Raw genomic sequence first — 20,790 nt, 5'->3', positions numbered from 1 at the left:
ATAAAATATGATTATGCCTAATCAGATCAAAATTAGGACATGGTTATTTATGACTTTATCTGATCATATAATATATATGATAGATATGATCAATCACGATCATCCATGACGTAGTATATGACCATGTCTTATCAGGTTAAAATTCATGCATACCTGATATCACATATGAACATATATGATCATATTAAAATGTGTTTTTCCCGAAAATTAATAGTTAAGGAACAAATAAAATTCAAGTTATAAATATTCTAAACGTTCCTATTGAAATATTATATAAATATAATATATGAATAATAAGTGTAATTGCTTGTTACTTAAAATTAATGAACGCAATGAGCTTTTATTAATAATTAATTAATATATTTTCTTTATATTTATCATTAGTTTGAATTTATGTATTTCGAAATTAACTTTATGATTATCATTGATTTATTTTTAAAAGGGTACTAGTTAACTGTAGTTTCATTAATTTATTAATTATTTTTTTTTTGCATTGATAGGGCGTTTTTTTTTTTATTCCTTTTTAATTGTCAAAAGACGTCGACCCAGATCTAATGCCGCGCTTATTGTAAATTGATAATTATAAATTTAATCATAACAAATGGATCTTAAATTTTCTTAAAAACTAACGTGGATCTCATTTAAATAAATTGGATTATTTCATTAAATTATTACTTAACCCTACTAACTTTTAAAATTATATCAATCATATTAATTGTAATGATAATAATCATGATTAATTATAAATAATTCAGTATCATTTAAATTACTTCCCGACTTTCCTCCACTTAAGATTTTTTTTTTTTTAATCATATCATTTTAATTATTTTTTCTTGGTCATTTCAGCTAAGCGTATCGCTTTTCACTCATTTAAAGCCTAGTTTTAAATATTAGACATTAGATTTGGACTGACGAATGAAATTTTATTTATTGGATTTTTTTAAACCTTTTACTCTTTTTTTTTCTTTTTTCTTTATAGATTTTTTAACATAACATATAAAAGATAGCAGCAATGTTTATATATTTTTAATTAGTCATATTCACACCGAGAAATAAACGATTCTCGTCAACGTTCTTTAAGTCTAATTATTTTGGCTCTGATATTATTATTTATATAACAATGACATTGTTAAGATTTTTAATTATTTATTTATAATTTTTTTTTTTATTCAACAAACTCACAAGTTTCAAGTGACCAATTTAACGTTTCTTTAATTGATTTGTTTTTTTTTATTAATTAATTGCATGATTGATTTTATTTTTATAAATTGATAATTAAATTTTAAAAAAAGTTTAAAAAAAATATTTCACCCAAAACAATTTACGGTTGATCCACAACAGCCATACAAAAAAAACTATATACAAAAAGATAAATCCTTTTTCAAATGGCGGTTACGCTTATTGATTTAATTACGCGTTATATATAATAATACAAGACTTTTAATTAAAACTCATATTAAATCCTTATATAAATATATAAGGAATGAAAAAGGCAAAAATAAGCGTAATGATTACGTCTGATATCAAACGCTACCTTAATATTCAAAGGTACTGTTGATGCGACAATCAGACGACACATAAATATATATAGTGTACTAGTATATATATTTATAACATATATGTATAGTAGAGAATAAAAGATTTATAAATCTATAGATCGTAAATAAAAAAAATCTTAACTACGATCTTATCTTAATTTTACACATGATTAACTAAAGCACCCGTCAGTCATAATTTTCCATCACTACTCGAATTATTAATAAAAAGAAACTTAAATTGGCCTCTCAAGCTCGATTGTTTGATAATTCAAATAGCCGTACTTATATATTATATAATAATATATATATTTATACCAATTATTTATCTTGTTTTAGTTATATTTTAATCCTCTTAATGATTCTCTCGACAAGTCTCGGCGAATTGACGAAAAGACTTTCGCGATATGACTTTTTTTGTGAGTGCTTTGTAGTGCAAAGGCAACTTGAAACACTGCGTTCAATTTGACACACATAGTAGTTATTATTATAATTATAATTATTGTTATTTTTATTTTTTTATTAATTTACGCGAAATACATGACTCGTTTAGTGTCGGCGTGTACTGTTATGGCGCGAGCCATTGCGCCGGGTGTCCTGTCTTCACTACAACCTGATTGATGTGAACCTTCGCCACTGCAATTAAAAAAAAAAAAAACGTTAATTATTCATTTTAATTGCAATATTTAATTTAGGGAGTGCAAATTTTTTTACTATTCATCTTAAGAGGCCGTTCGTTCTTATGGGGGAGGGGGTGTCGCTTACTGTGACGAGGGGGTCGGGAGTCGAATGATTTTTTAAATTTTTCTCGCGGTTTCTTATAATTCTATTTTTTTGTTACGATAGAAAGTTATTTGTTTCATATTTGTAAATATATAAATATTTTTATCATTGTGGAAGGGGGGGGGGTAAAAATAAAATTTTGCGTGACTTATTTTATGAATGGCAGAAATTTTTTTTTGTACCCCGTGGAATTAATTAAAAAAAAAATTAATAGCAATTAATTAAAACATTGTCGCACATCTCTAATTCAATTATCAAATTGTAAATTTTACCTGTCGTGTTCTTTTTCAACAAGATGATACCTAGCACGGAATGCAACCAAGTGGGCGTAATAAGCTGGAGCTGGTATACTAACGGATCTCGTACACCTGACATACGTGTGACACAATTGATAAGTCAGACACTGCAATTCGTCACTCTCGAACTGATTGTCATCCCACAAGACGTGATAGTGGGAGGGTCTAGATGTTCCTTGGATACCTTGATGACTGCAGAGGTAAAAATCGAACTCTGTTGGATGCACAATACTGACATCAACAGTCGTACCCGCTGGTATGTTTCCACTTTTCCCGCTCTGTTCCTTTTTGTCCGCGCAGAAGAGTCTTGTGTGATGTCGTTTCTGCACGACGATGAATGTGATACCAGGTCTGTATTCTAGTTCCAGTTTCAAACAGGCCTCGCGGATCGCCGTGAGCTCGTGCTGAAGGACATGGAGGAACTGGCCCTCAGACACACCGTCGCGGTAGAGAATTATTCTGTGGGGTTTGTAACCTCCTGTGCTCTTGTAGAACATGATCAGCAGCTCGCGGACCATTGAACTGAGCTCCTGGATTATTTCCTGTCTGTGCTGCTGGACTCGTACTGTTGCTGCGTAACGAGACGGATGAGCGTCGACGCTGCCGACAACTGCTGCAATACTTGGCTTCTTATTGTCACCGGCCGGAGGATGAGTTACGTCTGCGCCGAGGAATATCACGGGCTCGTTGAAGACTTTGGGTCTTATACTTGGTACCAGGATGCTATTGATACCTCCGAGTTTGACGTTTATTTTTAGACACAAGTTTGATAAGGTCTGTGGTGACGTTTTGTTGACATTCTTTGCTTGAACACATTGAGTCGCCATACCTAGCAGTGTGTCACCCACGCGCTTTACTTCAGCTAAAGAATAAATAAATAATTAATTGATGAATACTATAAATAAAATGTGATTAGTTTCAAAAATTTTATCTACCATAGACAGGCGTCTTGCCAGGCAGGACAACGCAGACGAGTTGCAGAGCTTGGAAGGTAGACTTCAGATAGCGGAACATGGGTTCAACTTGGTCTGGTCCAGTTGCGTATTTGCAGAAACACGGCTGCCCAATGATCGGCATACCAGCGTCGTTACTTATTTTCTGTAGCTGAGAAGTGAAAGATCTCAAGGCGTCTTCTCGAACTGTTCGCTGCGGAGCGAAGCAAGCAATTGCCCACACTCTTATTTCGACTCCTGTGTAAAATTGTTTGCCTCGCATGTCCCATACTCCGGCATTTGGCAGCGCCTGCTGCTTCGTCTGTTATAATTCAATAAAAAAAAAAAATTATTAATAATAATAAGTGATAGTAGAAAGTAAAATGATAATAAAATGAACTTAGGTAGCATAAGTTTGATCAACTCTAGCGAGACCTTTGACTAAACTGACGGCACCAAACTCGAATTTTTTATCATTATTTTCTCCAGTAAGTCTGAACTGTCAATGTTTAATTTTTTAAAGTACTTTTAACCAAACACTGATAATTCATCCTCACGTGTCTCGCGTCGCTCATGTCTCTTACCTGTCCACTGAGGGAACTTACGCGTCCACCGTACTGTAGTTTTGGCGGAGGCAATACGCGACCGCGTACTTCGACCATGTTATTAGAAATAGACAAACCAAATTCTTGAACATAAGAATCATTATTGAAGTCCGCACGGCGGACGAGGTTGTTTATTTCACGTTCACGGTCTGGCGCCGAGCGAGCTGTTGCTTTTATCATCGTCGATGTCTGCATGTCTGTGAGTTTCTTGATACAACGCTGGCCGGCGACAATATTGCAGACCTGGAAATTAAAAAAAATTTATAATTTATTGCAATCACCAGGACATGGAAAGAAGAAAAAAAAATGATATAGAATAGGACCAACCTCGAGGGGGAGATAGGTGTGTTTGTGCTCTTGACCGACTTGAAGGCACGGCAGATGGGGGTATCGTAATTTCATTTTATATTTGTCCAAAAAATATTTAGCTACTGTGCATTCAACCGTCTGTCCATTTTCCAGCTGCAGAGGGAATGACTGCATTTGTGCGGGCTTACGGGTGACATTACAAACACGATACTTTCGTCGCATTGTACCGCAGTGGGTAATTTCTATTTTCAGGCCTTTTATTTCTTTGGTAAACTTAACACGCTGGGAATCAGTAAGTGGTTTTCTTTGTTCATTAACATCCCTGATGTCCAAGACTTCACACATGAACTCGATCACCGGCTGAGCTTTGTAGAAGGCAGTGGCTGACACGTCGATGTTGAGCATCATCTTCCACTGAGACGGTCTCACGGACTGGTGGAAACCGAACCAGACTTCTCTACCTCCACCCAGTGGATGGTAATATCCGTCTGGAGTGCTGAAGAACGATCTGCCCACGGGGGTGTAGGTCATAGAGGGCAAGTGTCTCATGACGACATCCAGCGCGAGGATCGCGTCGTACGGGATCTGTCGTGTTCGCCCTTCAAGAGCTTCCTCGAGAGCGTACAGCGATACCTGGGCCAGCCATTTTATTGATACTCGAAATACGCGGTCTTTGCCCTCACCCGGCAGTATCACTTCCAGCTCTAGTTTGTCGTTGCCAATCGGCAGTGGGTCTCGTGTATACAAATTGTTCCTCCCGTCGAACACAGGCTTCAGAGTTCCGAATATTTTAGTGTAAGCGTGGACCATCGTCTCTATTATTTCCCGGTTAACTTTCCGCGGGCATTTATCCGGCTGGATGTTTATGTCGTAGTGATGGACGTATCCCCTTGGCATGCTTATTTGAAAATGGTTCGCCTTCAGCCCGATCGACCTTCCCTCCCGTCCGATGTTTGGCCGGCGAGGACATGAGAATACTGAAAATAAATAAACATATATTTATTTACTACCAATGATATTTTATATTTACTACTCTGATATATTTACCTGGTAAATCTGGGGGCTGAGGAGGTGTGTGTGTCTGCTGTGACGGAACAATTCCCAAGGAACTGGAGGCAGCAACACTACTGCTAGCAGCTCCAGCAGCTCCTACCGCTGTGCTGGTTGTCGGCCCAGGTGGGGGAGCTAAACATTTCATTCAAATTTCATTTTTAAATTATTTTACCGCCAAAATTTAAAAGATCATTTTTTACTATCGTCTTAAAATAAATTTTGTTATCGAAACAGTAGGAATTCTGTTTCAAAACTGACATATGATGCAGACATTTAATTCCTTTTACAACTCATTCAAATTATTAATCACTCATTTAAATTCCAATAAAATTTCCCCCTCCATAACTCATTTTTTTTCCTTTAACTTAAAACTCGATTAAATTGTTATTGTAATTAGTGACTTATCTCCGTATTATCTGTCATATAAATATTTAAATATTCAAATACTTAAAATTATTGTAATTATTATTAATGAGTTGTAAATTACAACTAATTATAGACAACAATAATAATTGGAAACAGATCAGTAATTCAAAGATGTTGTAATCCATGTTTATTGGAAAATGTCTACAGTACATGTATATATATCTACATACATATATATAAATGTATGTATCATAGATCGGCCGCGTGTAACAAACTGAAAGATTAGTCAACGATTAATCCAATACACACATGAGTATTTCCCAATGAATAAATATATAACTAAAATATTAAACGTGTAAATGTATCAGCATATATATATATAAAAAATATGTAGTAAAAAAAAATGAGTATTAATATGTATGCCTGTTGAACGGGAGTTCACGTCGGGTCATTCCCGTGTAAAATTCTAATTATCCCTCGGTTCTAAGGTTGGCCCTATTTCCATCAGAGCCACGCTCATATATAAACTCATTCATTCATATATATATATATATATGTATATATATTATATATATGATGTAGTGAATAATGTTTCGCATGTAAATATTACATCACATCATTACGGGAAAATAAATAACGAAAGGAGGGAAATATTTAAATCCAAATGTTCGAAACTTGTGGCTGTGATGAACAAAGGGCTGGAAAATGGTTCGAGCTGGAGTGAATTTCTAGGCTCGGCTAGACAACTTTGTGCACTTCCCCTACTTGCTATTGTTTTATTTAAAATAAGTAGTGTAAGATTATTACCAAGTACATTAAGTTTAAATAACAAAAAAGTAACTTACGTTGGCCTACGGGATACATATTTAATATTTAAATACGAATGGTTTTTATTTAATTACTAATAAATAAGTAAAAAATTTAACAGAAAAGCCCACTGATGTACAACACCACTTGCCCACAACACACACTGCAAACCAAGAGCATTAAGAGCACCGAGAGTGAGACGAGGCCAGAATTACGATGCTACCAACTATAGAACGTAAATTCAAATTTTCAGCACCAGGAGCTCGGTGACAGTCAGTCGACACGAGAAATAACCAACTGCAGGCCCCGGTGCTGGAATCTGACTCACTATTGGTCAAATTACGACCAATTGAATTTATCACCGTTTAATTCCCAGCTGCTTGGAAGATCAAAGAGCGCGCGCTTACCGACCAATGGCCGGGTTTTTAAATGAATTGTAGAAAAAAAAAAATTTCAAGTGGCAGCACTTGTTCCTACCTTCAGTTTTTCCAGGTTCTATCATTATTATCAAAGTCGTAGAAGATGGATTATTAAAATAAAATAATTTATATTGGAGCACAAATTAATAAAAGTAATTAACGATAACTAATTAAGGGAAAATGTCGATCCCTTTTACGGGAAGACTGTCACGGTCTGCTGGACTACTGGGTGCTATTGGAAAACAGGTTAAATTGTTGAATTTACAACCGACTAAAAAAATCACTGTACAGTTTGATCCGTTTTACGAAAAAGTAAAACCTATAAGGTTAGATTTGCCATTATTATTATTATTATTATATTTTATCAATTTGAATATTTGAATTGTTATTATTATTATTTCCTACTATTTATATTTTTTTAATGATTTTTAAATGCTACCAACATCAGAACCCGTAAGCTCGAGCTTAAAAATTATTTAGTCAATAATGCGCGCACGCGCTTTTACTTTTATTAAGAAAATTTATCAGTATTAAGCTCACTTGTAAGCTGGTATATTTATAGAAAAAAACCTACATAATGTTACGATCAATTGCTTTTATTTAACTGCGTTTCTGCTGATTAATTAATAACAGTACGTATTCCTATTGGTTTATTATTTTAAATTATTTGTTAAAACTGTTTGAGCACAAGCGGATTTTTATTTACAAGTTTACGAAATTTTAAATGCGAGTTTGTGTAAAAAAAATGACTAATTTATTATTTACTGATTTAAGAAGTTAATTTTGGAATTTTTATCAAGAATTAGTCGGTGAAAATTTTTATTTTATTTATTTGTGGTCTGCCATGACAGCAGTCAGCAGACAACGAAATTTTAAATTTTAAATGTTCCCATTGTGAGCAGACGTACGAAAAATTTTTAATTATATACAAAAAAGTTAAATAATTAGAATAATAAAATATAAAAAAATGCATGTACTGATTTTCAAATTGTCTAGATGTGGATTTTTTTTTTAAATTTATTGTTTAAAAAGTTTTAAAAATTGTCAGATGTCCGCCAACTTTACTGTCATTTTCCATTAATTTTTTAAAACTCTTCTAAAAAAATGAATTTTTATTTACAAGTTTCCAAAATTTTAAATTCGAGTTTGTGTAAAAAAAAATATTACTCACTAATTATTTATTAATTTTGGAATTTTTATCAAAAATTAAGTGGCTAAAATTTTTATTTAATTTATTTGTGATCTGTCATGACAGCACTCAGCAGAAAACTGGAAATTTTCCCATTTATTTTTTAAAACTTTTCTAAAAAAACGATTTTTATTTACAAGTTTTCGAAATTCACAATTCGAGTTTTCGTAAAAAAAAATATATGACTCACTAACTATTTATTGATTTTTATTTAATTTATTGGTGATCTGTCATGACAGCAGTCAGCAGACAGCTGGAAATTTTTATTTTTAAATATCGCGGGTTATTTAAATTTGGAGCCGTGATAATAAACATAAATTTTCTTATGACCCTGAAGTTAGCAGACAATTAAAAATTTTTGGGTTTTTTTTTTTAACAATTAAATTCGAAGAAAAAAAAAACGAAAAATATGCACATGTAGAAAATTTAAAAAACTACAGGTGCAATTTTTTCAAATTTTTTTTTTTTTGTAAATTTACCGCCTCAAAAAAATCCAAAAATTATTAGACGTCGGCTAACTTCAGTATCATAATTTTCTTGTGAAATTTGTAGTTAATTTAAAAAATAATGAGTATTGAGTCGAGAAAATAAAAATTTTACTGGATAATTATGATACAAGTGGGATAAATAATAAATTCCAAGTGCTCACCACTGCATTGGCCGCATCCGTAGGCTTTTCCCAGCATAGTAACGGCGGTAGTTATTCTGAGTGTGCTTAAATCCGGCAACGGAATGGGCATTTGTTGCTCCAATTGTGCCATTTTGTCTGAAAATATATAAATAATATAAAATATGTGTTGTTTAGGGACTTCCTGTTTCAAGTTTCAACTCCAAAAGTCTTGAAGACAAACTTGACGTGTGTGCTGAAGACTAACATAGTCTGCGATAGATCCGAGCCAACGGTTACTTGTGAGCTGGGTAAGTTTATATATTTATTTATTAAATTACTTATTTTATTTTGCTTTGTTTATTTATTTTTGGTTTTTTACTTGTCAGTTAACGGAGAAAAGGTCCTGTTCAAGTGCGAAAATTTAGATACATTGGATTTATTAACTCTGTACAACAAACATATTACTCCGCTAGCACCTCCGGAGGAGATTGAGACAAAGGGAATTATTAAAAAGAAGAAGTCTAGGAAAACTAGAAAACGACGACCCTTACACAGAAGATAAATTTATCTTACAACCGCTCGATTTTGTTTATTTACTTTTTTTAAAATAATTATTTTAGTTTTCGAAAATGGGAAGAACGAAATATTATAGCCTTGAACTGATAGACACTTTGTACGAGCACGTGCCAGCGTTCACTGACATCTTTGACGAGGAGACCTGGTACATTTTCGTCAGCTGTTTTGTCGCCGGTACTTTTGTCATCGTATTCATTCTCTCAAGATTCATAACAATTAACCCGGTCGATTGATCATACAAATAAAAATTAAATAATTGTCTTGATGTTTGATATTTTGAATAATACTGAGTGTGAAAACTGGAGATCCATGAATAATAATTATTTGAATACTACATTAGTCTGGTGTTTAAATTTCATAAAAACCCAAAACATTACACACTAAGATAAGTACGTCAGCGTGTCGCTAAAGTTACATTTCCGTTTCATTCAGCTCGAGCCTCAAAGCCAACACCGAGCCCTGAAGTGGCTGACGTGTTTCTTTATATTTTTTATTTCCTTTATTATTTTCATCCTGTTGGGCAGGTTCAGGTGGGAGAGGAAAGAAAGTCGAATGGAAGGTGAAACCTTGGAAGAGTAGATATAACTACAACTAAGAGTGAACAAGAATAATGAAACGACTTGTACAGTATCAGATCATACATCCAAAAATTCATCTTTGTCCAGCCTGAGGTTTTTTTATTTATTCGACTCTCAAAAATAAGTCTGGCTCTTTGTCTATATATTTTTTAAAAAGTATATCCGGTGTCACTGCAACAAAAACCCTCTGGTACCACTCCGAGTATTTAAATTTAAAATGTAATTAAATAAAAATAATACGTCGAGTTGATGGAGCCTTGAATTTATACAGCATCGACTACCGTACACTCGTTATTTAATAGGCATTTAAATTCGTATTTTAATTAGACAGCAAATAATCTGCCAATAAATATAATTTTATTTATTTATTTTTTTTTCATTACCTTGGAGACCTTGAACTCGGCAGGTTTTAAATTAATTCGTTCGGGTAAATGAACTAGTAGAGTTCTAGACGAACAAATGTAATTTTTTTTCATCAGCGAGATCAGTAGAACGACAACCTCTGGCTAGTTGTTACGTTACATCTTACAATGAGGAGTTGGTTGGAGTTGTCGTTGAGAACCTCGGGCGTCGCGTTCCTCTACTTGTGCAATAATCGGGAAACCACGGTGACACTCTTACTCCAAACTCTATGTACATACATAAATATATTTAAATGTATAAGTGTATTTAGTGGTATAGATGTATGTTGGTAAATCCCACAGGGAAAATATTTAAAACGGACATGCGCGAGCCGGCCGAAAGCGTGGACGAGGATAGACCCGCATTGCCATCCTTTTGTTGTCAATAGTAATTCAAAAATCACTTTGTTATTTATCTGAATTTTTAATTTTAATAATTATTCTTTTGTTAATTAACATAAATATATAGATTGTTTTTTTAAATGGTAAAGATACATATTAATTATTTTTTAAATGATGAGATGTACTCACTTTTGTAAACAATGATAATATTAATAATAATGATTATTATTATTTTGTTGTAATAGTGAGTAAGAGTTAAAAGTACGAGCCTCGGCACCGCGAAAGTTGCGAGACAACTAAAAACACGAAACGACTTACACAAGGACCCGCCAATATTGGAATACGCATTTCAAGGTCATCTTTATCAGACTTATCCAGACAGGTTTAATTTCATGCCCCCCTTTTTTTAAAATTACCGCACCAGTAACTTTGTTGCACCACACGATAAATTCAAAATAAAATTTACTTAAATAACTTGCGATACTGAAGTCACCCGGCTAATAATTTTTGAATTTTTTTTTAAAACACTAAATCATTTTTAAAAAATCCTGAAGTTAGCCGACAATTAAAAATTTTCGGATTTTTTTTTTTCAACAAATAAATTACAAAAAAAAAAAATCTAAAAATTTGCACATGTAGAAAATTTAAAAAACTATATGTGAAATTTTTTCTTTTTATTATTTATCGTTTTAAATAAATTTCAAAAATTATTAGACGTCAGCTAACTTCAGTATCATAAAAAAAAATATTTAAAAAAATTGCACCCACAGTTTTTAAAATTTTCTACATGTGTATTTTTATTTTTGTAGTTAATTCAGTGAAAAAAAAATCAAAAAATTTTGTCTTAACTTCTGGTAATAAAAATTAACTTTACTTTAATTTGTACTTCGTCCCAATACTTGATTAGCATAAAAAAATTACCGTAAATTTTAAAAATAAATTAAAATTAAAAAAAAAATAGTCACCTGTTTCAGTTGGAATGAATCATAAACTGAAATGTAAAGCCGAGTGATTGGAGTAATTGGCCGTTAAAAAAAAACGAGGATTAATATTAAAATAAAAAATAAAATCAAGTGTCAAGGTTGCCATTTTACATAGAGCTCATTGGTGTGCATAGTGATACGCGCTTTATTTAACTGTACACAGCACACGATACACGATACGTTATTTTTATAAAATCTCCCTCTTTAGTCCTGTCTATTCTGATCTATTAAATTATACTACACTAGTTCCTTTAAATCGTGACGATAATAATAATGATAACAGTCCATTTGCGCGTTAATTTATCCTAGGGACTTCTGTCACACCAACGACTACGGAGTAAAATAAATAAATAAATTTAAATAATTAGTGTCTAAATAAATATAGTAATTAGTATATTTAATTTAAAATTTACCGATTGCTCTACTTGAGAAGAAATCACCTGATTAACGTCATTGCGCGGTGGCAGGTAATGATGACAAGACAATCTATTGAATAAAGTTAAAATATATAATAACAAATAAATGAAATAAACCCGAGATTTTATTGCGGTGAGTTTAGGACGGGCGGTAATTGTGAAAGCAGCAGGAGAGAATGGAGAAGTAAACTGTTTGCTGGTCTTTACTTGCTCGACACAACATAACACAACACAAGACTACTCACGTATACGCCGTAATAATTTTTTTAGCGGAATTCGCGGAGTATTCATCGGTCACCACTTGCGAGGGAGTCCCCCACTACTTGTTCGATTCAAACATCACTGCGCAAGCGCCATTTTACAATGACGTCTTCGTCAAGGGCACTGACTCCTGGCCTCTATCTCCGACTAATCACCCGCCACAGCTTTTTATTGTCATCATCATCATGATCATCATCATCAGCAGCAGCAGCAGTTACTTTGTTCTGTTAAATGTCTTCTTGTTCCTGTGATTTTTAAATCTTAGTCCTGATGTTGATGGATGCTGATACTGATGCTAATTAAATATCATGGGTTTTAATGATTCAAAAATAATTTTATTTTATTGATAGTAATTATTATTTATATTTCAGCCACCCGCGCAAATACGCCACTGGATGATATCACTCATGACCAGCCAATAAAATATTCCCGCGAATTAACTACACATCTGGCACACACGCACACACGATCCTACAGATTATTTTATTTTATTTTAAATATTTAAAAGTTTGTTTTTATCTTTCAATTACTTATGTAATGGAGTAACAATTAGTGGAACGTACGGAGACCTGGAGACTTTAGTTTTGTATATTTTTTAGTGCGCTGCTGATGATAACACGACGAAACGTGTGTGGGATATGATGCATAGATTCGCGGTAATACGGTCTATCGATTATAATTTTCCGCCTATCGCGAGCATGTGCGTCGTAAACAAACTTCTGTAACTGGCCGGCAGCTTCCCGCGGTTGGATCGCTTCCGCGAGACGCGTGCGCGAGATTTGAAATTTTTAAACTGATAAAAAAAAATCGAGGCAATTATTTATGTTCAAGTATAGAGATAAATTTTTTGTTTGTTTATTTATTGTTTTGTTGTGAACTGGGAGATTAATGAACGAGTTACAGGAGTCAGTGAACGACACTTGTTTCAATGACCAGTGCATCAAGATGCGCATGTCTAGTTCAAGGTCACCAATGTCCTAGAAATTTCAAGTTCATGAGTGCATTCTAGAATCAATACCTTTGTTTACATCCAATGTGGCGATTTTTTTCCGGTTCATTGAGACAGCTCTACATTATTTTTAAATTAAAATTGCATTGCTCTGAAAAAAAATCATCTTTTTTGCTTATAAATATTTATCATTATAAAAGAACTTATGCTAATTAATGATAAGTAACAAGAGTGTGAATTCTTCTCAAAAATTTATTAATAAAATTAAAATTAAGTTTGATTAAAATTACGTCATTCATTAATTTGTCGATCACTGGAGCCGTAAAAATTAAATGCAAGAAATTCTAGAGCTAAGAAAATTTTTTAAGTTAAAATATTTATTTAAATATAATTATTAATTAATATAATTAATGTCCTTAAGTAAATAAAGATAAAGATAAAATAAAATATGAAGATTGATATTTAGTTATTTTGTTTATTTTTATTAATTACTGACTTATATGACAATGAATTGAGAATTTAAATGATGAAATAAAATGAAAGCGCATAAAGATTAACATTTATCTAACAACCAATTTTTCAATATATTTATATTATATATATATTTAGTTGGTGTATTGAAAAAGTGAAAATAAAAATTACAATATATATGTGTATCATAATAATAATATATGTAATTTAATCCAACGCCATTTCATCGTCCTTACTGTCATCCTTCTTAGCGGGAGTTTTTGAGGTGTCCTTGGCCGAGTCGTCTTCTGGCTGATTCGAGGAGGCGGTGGAAGCCGAACTCTGGTCTTGGTCTTTCTTGGCTTCTGTTTCTAGGGCGGTAACGAACTCCTCGAGGTTGCCGGTGGCTGCGGCGTTGACTGCGTCCGGACCCAGGCCAAATTGACGTACCATTGGAGCGCCCTGGCCCGACTGCAAAGCAGACCAGAACATTGATAGCGCCTGGGAGAACTGGGGGGACGACAGCGTAGTACACAGACTGTCCCCGGATGGCAAGTGCTTGCTCATTGTTCGCTCCAGGCTTTCCGATGACGTTATCGCCGCCGGGATGGAATTCGTCAGCTCAATCTCTACACCCGTCTGCCGAACAATAAGCTCTGCTGTAGCCGACCGCGAACAACAGATTATACCAGCAGGACTACCGCCGTTTTTTTTTCCCCACAGTGCCTCTGACAGCCACGTTAAGTTAACAATACCACCCACTAATACAAATAATACTCCCATAGACATCATAGCTATATATTTATCGCGATACTCTACAAATACTGTCAATAGTTTTGTTGTCTGAGTAGTCCTCGTCTTGGTTGATAATTATTATTATTTTTAAAATTGAACCGCGTGAAATTTAGCCCCGTTCAATTTATTAATTCAATTTACTGATAAAAATGATTAATTAAATAAATGAAATAACGTGCAAAGTGACACAGATTACAATTACTGTCAGATAACTAGACTAGAGAATATTACGATTGTTAATCTTATCAGAGTCTACTCAAGGTTTCATAGAAAACGATTCAATATTTTTAATAACGCGGCAGTCGCACTTAAACTATTGGAGTTTGTCGGTTTAAAAATTTACCGGAGACTTTTAGCAATAAATTGCCGCCAATAGATTTTTTAACAGACAAACTTGGGAGTAATTAGTGTTGTATATTACCTGGTTCGCTGAAGGAGGCATCGGGAAATTCCACAGGTGACCCTGGAGATCAAAGAGATGGGAATCGTCCATGAGAGTGGGAGTTCTTCCCAAGAGATTAGTTGAGGCTGAAGACGGGGCTTTGGTCCCTGAACTTTTACCACCGGAGCTGGATCTGGGTGTCTCGCTGGGAGTCACGGTGGTGGGTGCTGGAGTCTGTGATGCCGGAGGTCTCGTGGCGCTGGTAGTAACCGGAGTTGACGGGGTCGTGGTGCTGGTTCGCGAGTTATGTGGCCGCTCTCTCATTCCCAGTAAATTTCCTAAGCCCATTTGCCCGACACCGCCGAAGAGTTGCATCAGTTGCTGCTGGGACATGTTGTTCAGTAGATTCTGCAAGTCTCCCTCCCGGGTGATATCAGAGCTACGATGGGGTGTTGGCGGGTTATTCAAATATTCATTTATTTTTCTACAATGTTCTTCATCCTTTTCTCCTTTGACATCCTTTAAATTAATAAATAAATTTATTCTTTATATAAATAAAGTAAAAGACCCAGTGCCCGATCAGGGAACGAGTACCCGATCGCTCATATATTTGTATCTCTCTATTTACTAAAAATAAATGGAGTGATCGAGTAATGATCCTGAAGTTACCAGACAATTAGTAATTTTCGGATTTTTTTTCCAATAAATAAATTCCAAGAAAACGAAAATTAAAAATATGCACGTGTAGAAAATTTAAAAAACTACAGGTGCAATATTTTCCAACTATTTTTTTTTCTATAATTTATTAAAAAAAAAAAATCAAAAAATTATTAGGCGTTGGCTAACTTCAGTATCATGATCGAGTACTAGTTCCCTGATCGGGCACTAGGTCTTTCATCTTAAATAATTAAACCAAAGTATTTTAAAACTTTTACGTACTTGAAGCCAGAAGAAAAACTTTTTGTTCGACAATTTAAATTTCAAGAGGTAAACGCGCCCAGTTTTACACTCAGGCACGTGTTTAAATTCACAGTCATCAGGAAAAATAATTAAGTCCTAGAGAGAAAAAAAAAAAATTGAAATTCATGGAGAAAAAAAAAATGAAAAAAGAAAATTATAGGTTACGTCTTCGATGGCTCCGGATGCTCTGTCTTTCCAGCAGAAGTGCATAAGAGCATCGTCGCTTTGATAAACGTACAGCAGGCCTTTCCTGGAGTCCGGGTAGACTGTTTTCCCCTTTATGGTCATTTTCCCTGCTTTTAATTCGACTAGATTTTTGCTGGGACCGCGGGCGGTGTTATTGCTGAACAGAGCACCACTAGCCATTTTCTTTATATTTTTATCCGTGGATTATTTATTAGCTCTGTAAAAATATAACTTTTAAAATTAATTTTTTGAAATTCAAATAAAATTAAATGTCAGCGGATGAATAAATGAAATTTAAATTTAATTAAATTAAATTTAATTAATTATAAGTAAAATAAAATGAATGGTCTTACCACTGCGTCTCCTGTTTTCTGCCAATGACAATGCACAAATAACATGGCGGCCTGTGATCTTTGTTTCGGCGAAATTAGGGACAGTCTCCATCTAGCGACCGAACTGTCACTACTCGGCATCCATCTTTGGATACAACAGAATTTTTATTATCTACCAAAACTACAAGTTGCTCTCGAGATCTACAATCTCGACACATATATTTAATATTCTTTGATATAAATATAAATATATATGACGATACTTAGTTTTGAACTCGGTATGAATTAAAAACAATCATCTAAATTACTCGTGTGCTTTTTTTAATTATTTCAAATATTTAAATCAAGTTTGACTCCAAGCTCAGGAAGTTCTTATGCGTCGTACTCTAACTGGTATTTATTTTTTTTATTCAAATTTATTTTTTCAAATATAAGGAAAATCAAGTGTTCCACTGATAGTTTCCATATATTTCATGATACTGAAGTTAGTAGACGTCTACTAATTTTTGGATTTTTTTTTAGACGATAAGCCATAAAAAGAAAAATATTTGAAAAAATTGCACCTTTAGTTTTTAAAATTTTCTCCATGTGCATATTTTTAGTTTTTGTTTTTTTGTAATTCATTTGGTGAAAAAAAAAAACCGAAAATTACTAATTGTCTGCTAACTTCAGGATCATTATATTTCAATGAGTGAATGTAGCAGACATCAAACAAATTTAAAATTAATAAATAGAGTAAATAATTAATGAAATAAAATTTTTAAAAAATGCACATTTAAAAAATTAAAAAATTAATAAGGGCATTTTTTTAAAATTATTTCCTCGATTTATTTATAATTTTAAATTTGTTTGATGTCTGCTACACATGATCCAGAAGATGAGTCTGAATGTAGCAGACGTCAGATGAATTTAAAATTATAAATAAGCTGAGTAAATAATTAAAAAAATAAAATTAAAAAAAAAATGCACTGATAGTTTTTTAAATTTTCTACATGTTCGTTTTTTTAAAATTATTTACTCAGTTTATTTATAATTTTAAATTCATCTGTCGTCTGCTACATTCAAACTCATTCCAGAAGTTAACAGACAATCCGAAATTTTCGGATTTTTGTTTTACCAGAGAATTACAAAAAAAAAAAAACTAAAAAAATGCACATGTAGAAAATTTAAAAAACTATAGGTGCAATTTTTTCAAACATTGTTTTTTTAATGATTTATTAGTTAAAAAAAAACCAAAAAATTATCAGATTTCGGCCAACTTCCGTTTCATCTGCTACACACACTCATTATATTTTATTATTAAAATTATTTAAAAATATAATTAGCGGGTAAATTTTGAATGTTTCAAAACGTGATTTTATTTTAACGCAAATTGATATAAAAATCTTTTAAAATTCAAATAAAATAATTAACATTTACTGTAACCCATAGTAATTCTACAAAAATTCTATTAAAAAAAAAAAAATTATAACATTTTTTTAGTTTCTAAAAAAAATTTTTAAATAAAAAATGTCGGCTAAACCCATCAGTGTCCAGCCAATAAAAAATTTATATTTTCGTACATAAAAAATTTCTCAAAGCCTGGTAATTTTATTTGAATAATTTAAAGGGTGAGTCCATCGCGATGTACGTCAGTAATCATTGGATCTGTCGATATCAAATTAATCTGTGTCGAGTTGGACGTGATCAAGAAGTCATCGCATCCCCAATGCAACGATCGCTAGAGAGAAAGCTGCGATCCCCGAAGCTGAAAATTCATCAAAATTTATGACGTAAGTCTTCAATTAAATGCATGAATGATTTAAAATAGTAGCAATTGCTGCTTATTTAATTTAATTAAATTTAAAAATCAATGAACGGCATTTTCGTTGCTGATAACCGAGCCAGATATTTCCGGCAGCTATATATAAATTTACGTTTGCACGTAGATTATATTTTACTGGCGAACGCGGTACTTTTTCACCTAAAGCTATATCGGCTATAAAAGGGCTCGGGTATAAAAGCTGGTTATAGCTTCAATATGCAGTAAAACCCTTCATGCCCTGCACAATGCTCTATGTGTCTTATGACCCTTATAATTCTCCATACATATATACATCATATACATATATATTTTATGCGCACACGTTTATTTTAAATCTATATAATTTAAACTTTGTCGCATACGTTATCGGTATCCCAGATAATTTTATCCTTGCGTGCGCAATTCATATTTATATATCCAAATATATATCGGGATGTCGTCGATGAAGGCTACTTTTGTCCTTGCAAAAAAATTTAATAACATTTAAATATAATGGGAGTTAAAACCTGATGTTTTTAGGATTTTCTTACCAGGATTTATAAACAATACGAATTACTTAGCATCCGTTGAATATCTAATGGCATCAGCGACTGCTTTCCTGTATATATTTAATACAATACTCCGAGCTTATGGGTAAATATGTGGGTAACTCGATGGTTTGCGTTTTAAATATAAATTTAAATCTCTCATTTACTCCCACATCTTGACAATAATTGTTGTAATAACAACAATAACGACAACAATAACTACAGTGAATACTTATAGGGATCTGTCCTCTTATGTAGACGTAATGGACGTTATTTTGCGGAGTCACAGCTCTTGATGATGCTGGTGACTGCTAGATAACAGTCAGCGTAGGCTGGCAATATTGCTGACTTTATGTGTTTATTTTTTTTTTTTCACGTTTAGTGCCCTCGCCAATGAATAAGTCTTACATATTTATATATACATGTGAATACAATAAATATGATTGAGCAAGTTAAATGAAATCTGGTATCTAATCGGCGTATTCTCATGCAAAGTTTAATATACGTGGAAGTGCTTCGCTTTTATCATTTCCCTGCAGTTTCCATTCATACTCAGTCAACTTTATCGTTTCCTTTTATAATTATTTGCTTGTATTAAATGACTATTTTTAAAATAATTATTTATAATAACAGATAAATTTAGTTTTGAAACGAGGTTCATTTTTATTGAATCGTCACTTCTCGGAAAAAAAAATATTGATAGAAAAGTTGGGAAGAAAGAGTCGGTAACAAATAAAAGGCACGGAAGCCTTTCCAATTGAAGCTGAGTGCTTCCCAATAATAGAGGAAATGAAAATATATATATATATATTTGTACATACATGTAGAGTAAAAAGACATGCGTACAATCACTTGCACTGAATATACTTTCTGTGTAAACATAAAATTTATAAACCAATGGAAAATATGTGGGATCTAATCAACTAAATAACTTTGTATATATTTATATTATTATTGTTTCGTCGAATCAATTATTTAAATGTAAGAGCATGTTGTTTGAAGTGAGCTGACGATGATGATAAATTCAAATGCGCGTGATAGTATTTGTGAATAATTATTTAGTGAAAGACTAAACTTTCTAGCAGAGGTGAATATTAAAAAATAGTCGTTAAATTATATACAATGCATAGATGGTAGTATAGTGATATTACGTACATACTTTAGTGCGGGGTAATTTAGACAGTCTTTTTCACCTAGAAGTCAAAATATTAAAAATGCTGGAGATTAGGGTGATCCAGAAAATAACAAATTTTTTTTTTTATCGGAAACAGGTTCAAAAGTTTCATTTAGGTAAAAATTCATGCTCAAAAACAATAGTCTTCTGATCGATTTTAAAAGCTTGACATTAAAATAAAAATAACTAGAAAACAATGCGGAATTCGAAAAAACTTTATTCAAAATAACTTCTAGGGAATAAAATTGTCTACAAAAAAGGTCCAATGATATTTTGTAATAGGTCTGATAGTTTCGCCGGAAAAGTAAGAAAATCTCAAAATTTAATATGAATTCGACTTCAACCTCAAATAACTTTTCAGCAAATAGATTTATCAAAAAATGATAAGAATCTTTTTTTGTAGAGCATTCAATTCCCTATAAAAATATGCCTGCTAATTATTCCTATGACGCATCGTTAGCTACTTATAAAAATCAGAAGACGTAAAAAAAATTTTTTCCATGTTATTCTTATGGAAAATATAAAAGTGCGATGAGGAACCTCTTAATGTTAATATTAAGAGCTCTAATTTTCACAGGGGTCTTTTTTATCTAAATTAAACTTTTAAACCTGTTTCCGAGAAAAAAAAAAAATTTTTTATTTTTTGGATTACCCTACTGGAGATCCTAAAATCAAATCTTTCTTTATCGCTTACGCTATCATGGTTTTAAACATAAATATATACACACATATATGTACATATACATATATGTGTGTATAACGATATAAAT

At 32.7% G+C, this 20,790-nt stretch overlaps 4 protein-coding genes and 1 long non-coding RNA gene across 10 annotated transcripts in view; 3 read left to right on the top strand and 2 right to left on the bottom strand.

Annotated features, from left to right (window-relative positions):
• Positions 1 to 2,040: 2,040 nt before the first annotated feature.
• Positions 2,041 to 12,585, bottom strand: LOC130672142 (protein argonaute-2). 5 transcript variants are annotated; one of them, XM_057476481.1, is made up of 10 exons: positions 12,446 to 12,585; positions 12,198 to 12,270; positions 10,442 to 10,687; positions 8,944 to 9,060; positions 5,508 to 5,645; positions 4,479 to 5,437; positions 4,131 to 4,394; positions 3,550 to 3,868; positions 2,591 to 3,476; positions 2,041 to 2,171 (listed from the first exon to the last, which is right to left on the bottom strand). In XM_057476481.1, the coding sequence occupies exons 4-10, from the start codon at positions 9,053 to 9,055 to the stop codon at positions 2,063 to 2,065; spliced, it is 2,787 nt and encodes a 928-aa protein (XP_057332464.1). In that variant the 5' UTR covers positions 9,056 to 9,060; positions 10,442 to 10,687; positions 12,198 to 12,270; positions 12,446 to 12,585; the 3' UTR covers positions 2,041 to 2,062. The 5 variants fall into 5 exon arrangements, with proteins under 5 accessions (XP_057332464.1, XP_057332463.1, XP_057332465.1 ...); XM_057476480.1 differs by lacking the exon at positions 12,446 to 12,585 and having other exon boundaries at positions 12,198 to 12,345; XM_057476482.1 differs by lacking the exons at positions 12,198 to 12,270; positions 12,446 to 12,585 and adding an exon at positions 11,767 to 11,907.
• Positions 7,286 to 9,466, top strand: LOC130672144 (39S ribosomal protein L53, mitochondrial). The gene is made up of 3 exons (XM_057476488.1): positions 7,286 to 7,431; positions 9,100 to 9,212; positions 9,291 to 9,466. The coding sequence occupies exons 1-3, from the start codon at positions 7,286 to 7,288 to the stop codon at positions 9,464 to 9,466; spliced, it is 435 nt and encodes a 144-aa protein (XP_057332471.1).
• LOC130672145 (uncharacterized) lies at positions 9,534 to 9,819 on the top strand. Its single transcript, XM_057476489.1, has one exon. It carries the CDS (start codon positions 9,534 to 9,536, stop codon positions 9,711 to 9,713), a length of 180 nt encoding a protein of 59 aa, XP_057332472.1. The 3' UTR covers positions 9,714 to 9,819.
• Positions 12,586 to 13,865: 1,280 nt separating the features above from the next.
• Positions 13,866 to 16,676, bottom strand: LOC130672143 (proteasomal ubiquitin receptor ADRM1). Of its 2 annotated transcripts, none has more exons than XM_057476485.1 (5): positions 16,537 to 16,676; positions 16,163 to 16,400; positions 15,977 to 16,093; positions 15,077 to 15,556; positions 13,866 to 14,499 (listed from the first exon to the last, which is right to left on the bottom strand). In XM_057476485.1, exons 2-5 carry the CDS (start codon positions 16,361 to 16,363, stop codon positions 14,089 to 14,091), a joined length of 1,209 nt encoding a protein of 402 aa, XP_057332468.1. In that variant the 5' UTR covers positions 16,364 to 16,400; positions 16,537 to 16,676; the 3' UTR covers positions 13,866 to 14,088. The 2 variants fall into 2 exon arrangements, with proteins under 2 accessions (XP_057332468.1, XP_057332470.1); XM_057476487.1 differs by having other exon boundaries at positions 13,866 to 14,331; positions 16,537 to 16,660.
• A 93-nt stretch (positions 16,677 to 16,769) lies between these two features.
• LOC130672146 (uncharacterized) overlaps positions 16,770 to 20,790 on the top strand; it is a 37,399-nt gene continuing 33,378 nt past the window's right edge. The window contains exons 1-2 of the long non-coding RNA XR_008990642.1: positions 16,770 to 16,908; positions 18,125 to 18,287. This is a non-coding gene — a long non-coding RNA (uncharacterized LOC130672146). The remainder of the gene's footprint in view (positions 16,909 to 18,124; positions 18,288 to 20,790) is intronic.

Source organism: Microplitis mediator, chromosome 7 (genome assembly GCF_029852145.1).
Source record: "Microplitis mediator isolate UGA2020A chromosome 7, iyMicMedi2.1, whole genome shotgun sequence".
Lineage (NCBI taxonomy): Eukaryota > Metazoa > Arthropoda > Insecta > Hymenoptera > Braconidae > Microplitis > Microplitis mediator.
Note: the sequence above shows the minus strand (reverse complement) of the source record. Positions and strands in the feature narration are given on the sequence as shown.

Excerpts from the sequence above, each read along its gene's own strand:
- LOC130672144 (XM_057476488.1), top strand. The coding sequence starts at position 7,286 with ATGTCGATCCCTTTTACGGGAAGACTGTCACGGTCTGCTGGACTACTG. Across the intron at positions 7,432-9,099 it reads GAAAAAGTAAAACCTATAAG|GGACTTCCTGTTTCAAGTTT; the intron begins GTTAGATTTGCC and ends TGTGTTGTTTAG. Across the intron at positions 9,213-9,290 it reads AACGGTTACTTGTGAGCTGG|TTAACGGAGAAAAGGTCCTG; the intron begins GTAAGTTTATAT and ends TTTACTTGTCAG.
- LOC130672142 (XM_057476481.1), bottom strand. The coding sequence starts at position 9,055 with ATGGCACAATTGGAGCAACAAATGCCCATTCCGTTGCCGGATTTAAGC. Across the intron at positions 5,646-8,943 it reads CGGATGCGGCCAATGCAGTG|CTCCCCCACCTGGGCCGACA; the intron begins GTGAGCACTTGG and ends TGAAATGTTTAG. Across the intron at positions 3,477-3,549 it reads TGGCAAGACGCCTGTCTATG|CTGAAGTAAAGCGCGTGGGT; the intron begins GTAGATAAAATT and ends TTTATTCTTTAG.
- LOC130672145 (XM_057476489.1), top strand. The coding sequence starts at position 9,534 with ATGGGAAGAACGAAATATTATAGCCTTGAACTGATAGACACTTTGTAC.
- LOC130672143 (XM_057476485.1), bottom strand. The coding sequence starts at position 16,363 with ATGGCTAGTGGTGCTCTGTTCAGCAATAACACCGCCCGCGGTCCCAGC. Across the intron at positions 16,094-16,162 it reads CATCCGGAGCCATCGAAGAC|GACTTAATTATTTTTCCTGA; the intron begins GTAACCTATAAT and ends TTTTCTCTCTAG. Across the intron at positions 14,500-15,076 it reads TGCCTCCTTCAGCGAACCAG|ACGGGTGTAGAGATTGAGCT; the intron begins GTAATATACAAC and ends ATTGTTCGGCAG.